The sequence below is a fragment of the Argentina silus genome, assembly GCF_951799395.1.
Source record: "Argentina silus genome assembly, chromosome: 2".
In the NCBI taxonomy this organism is placed as follows: domain Eukaryota; kingdom Metazoa; phylum Chordata; class Actinopteri; order Argentiniformes; family Argentinidae; genus Argentina; species Argentina silus.
Window position 1 is genome coordinate 31,321,897 of NC_139656.1, and position 2,500 is coordinate 31,324,396.

General features: G+C 51.4%; 1 protein-coding gene across 1 annotated transcript in view; it reads left to right on the top strand.

The window, feature by feature from the left end:
• Positions 1–2,500, top strand: part of gabra6b (gamma-aminobutyric acid type A receptor subunit alpha6b) — a gene marked incomplete at both ends in the record, with an annotated part of 10,455 nt that overhangs the window by 6,394 nt on the left and 1,561 nt on the right. Inside the window, 1 exon segment of the mRNA XM_083697296.1 lies at positions 727–995. Within this exon segment, the coding sequence (XP_083553422.1) occupies positions 727–995 (269 nt within the window).

Consider the following 2,500-nt stretch of genomic DNA (forward strand, 5'->3'; position numbering starts at 1 on the left):
CCCCCTCTGGCAAAGCAGGGCATCAATTAATATCTGAATTATGAATGAGATCATTTAAGATGTTATGCTCTTTAATGGACCGCTAATCTCTCTACTGTTTTGTCGGGCGATATTAATTGAGCTGCTACAGAGAGTTAACGTTGCGTTCTTGTACGACATCAGTCTAATCTGATGAATTTGAGAGTCGAGGCCCCGTTTCTTACATCAGATTGCGGTGATGGGGAGAAAAAAAAAGAAGAAAAAAAAAAAAGAGCAGAAATATAATTCCGTTCTCGGGAAATTACGTGATCAGACTTGATCTATTGGGTTCATAGAGAGAGGCGTAGCAGGGAGGATGACATGGCTGAATAGACCTCGAACCGTTCAGCCTTGAGCGAGGCCATCGTCGCATGGAAGCTTGTGCGTGTTGAGATTAAACTGCCAGTGCCTTCACAACAGCCCTGACACAAACCATTGGATGGTCGCTCTCAATGGACCATGGCTTCCCAGTGTGTGCGTGCGTGCGTGCGTGCGTGCGTGTCTGTGTGCTGTGTCCATGCGTGTCTGTGTGTCTGAGTTTCCCCCATCTGACACAGGCCAGCCAGACTCAAGCAAACGATTCATTTCATATTTGGAGTCATTTCATATTCGGAATGCGATTGGAACCCCAGGTCTGGGTACAGGAGCAACATAGTTGCTTCCAGTTGCCCTGACTGGTCCCTCTGTTCTGTATACTACATTTCCCAGGAATCACCACCGTGCTGACCATGACCACCCTCAGCATCAGCGCCCGCCACTCCCTCCCCAAGGTGTCCTACGCCACGGCCATGGACTGGTTCATCGCCGTGTGCTTCGCCTTCGTCTTCTCCGCCCTCATCGAGTTCGCCGCCGTCAACTACTTCTCCACACTGCAGGCCAATCGGGAGCTCCGAAAGGCCGCCGCGCTCAAGGCCGCACAGGAGGCGGCGGCCGCCGCCGCCGCTGTGGCCGCTGGGAGCGACGGGGACGCCACCTCGGTAATTACACACACAGACACACACACATACACACAGTATGTACACAGACACACACACACACACAGACACACACACACACACACACACACACACACACACATACATACTTACACACACACACACACACACACGCACACACACACATTCTTCTCACCCTCCCTCCCTCCCTCCCTTCCTCCCCTTATTCCCCTCAGTCCTCCCATCTCCGCGTCCCGCTCACGCTATGAGCCTGTGAGAACAACATCTCTTGACGAGAGAGAAGAGACAGCCACTGACTTCCCCAACCATGTTGCGGCACATTATGTAAGAGGGATGGATGAAGGGAATATCCAAGGCAGATCATCGTACGAGAAGCCTCCGCGTTGGAGGGAGAGGGGAGGAGAGGAGAGGAGAGGAGAGGAGGGGAGGGGAGAGGAGAGGAGAGGAGAGGAGAGGAGAGGAGAGGAGAGGAGAGGAGAGGAGAGGAGAGGAGAGGAGAGGAGAGGCAAGCCCACTGCTCAGAGCTTCACAATACAGAAAGAGAAATCATGAAAAGAGAACTACTGTTGGGCAGAGCACTGTATCTTAACCAGGGGAGGCTGATGGATTGATACCGTTCCACACTCCGTTCCATGCATTACAATCAGCCCGTCCTCCGATTTCCACCTCCACCAGCCTCCCCTGATCTTAACCTGCCACCATTTGAATCAATATCTCCGTAGGTTGAAGGGGCTGCACCAGATCCTGTACTTAGTGTATTTGGAGAGGCTTTTCACAACACAGAGAGATTAGTGGAATAGCGTACTGTATCTCTCCATCTTTCCCTCTGTCACCCTTTAAACCCGTAATATATCTCCTCAAATCACTCGATAAAAGGCAGACGCATATGCATGGCCTGCCGGAGATGATATTTGGACTCCTATTAGGACTGTGTCACCTCCACCTTCCCGGAAATACAAATGTTGATGTATTGTTTTGTTTATTAATCTGTGTGTCAGCAAACAATCTCTGTGTGTGTGTGTGTGTGTGTGTGTGTGTGTGTGTGTGTGTGTGTGCGTGCGTGTGCATGTGTGTGTGTGCGTGCGTGCGTGCGTGCGTGCGCGTGCGTGCGTGCGTGTGTGTGTGTGTGTCCCAATCCAACCTCAAATTGGATTTAAGAGCGTCAGTTGTCATTCATTCAACCCAAGCCAAAACCTGATAGGATTACCTGTGTATTCTGAAAGACCTTTAAAACCCTGTATTAGTATTTACCCCTCTATCCAACACAAAACCACAACAACAACAACAACAACAACAAGGCCGTGTGGTGTTGATATTTGGTGAGGTACTGTATCCCTGCCTGCCAGTCTCTCTCTCTGAGGCTGGTTCTGAGTCGGTCGGCGTGCTAAACATGACACCCCAGTGGGTGAAAGGCCAGTGCTGATCCGTTTGGTACCGGGCCACGAGAAGCCGGGTCTGTTGTCATATTTCAGAAATAGCGGCAGTACGGACGCCACATGCTCCGCCACACGCTCCCTGCAGGGGGC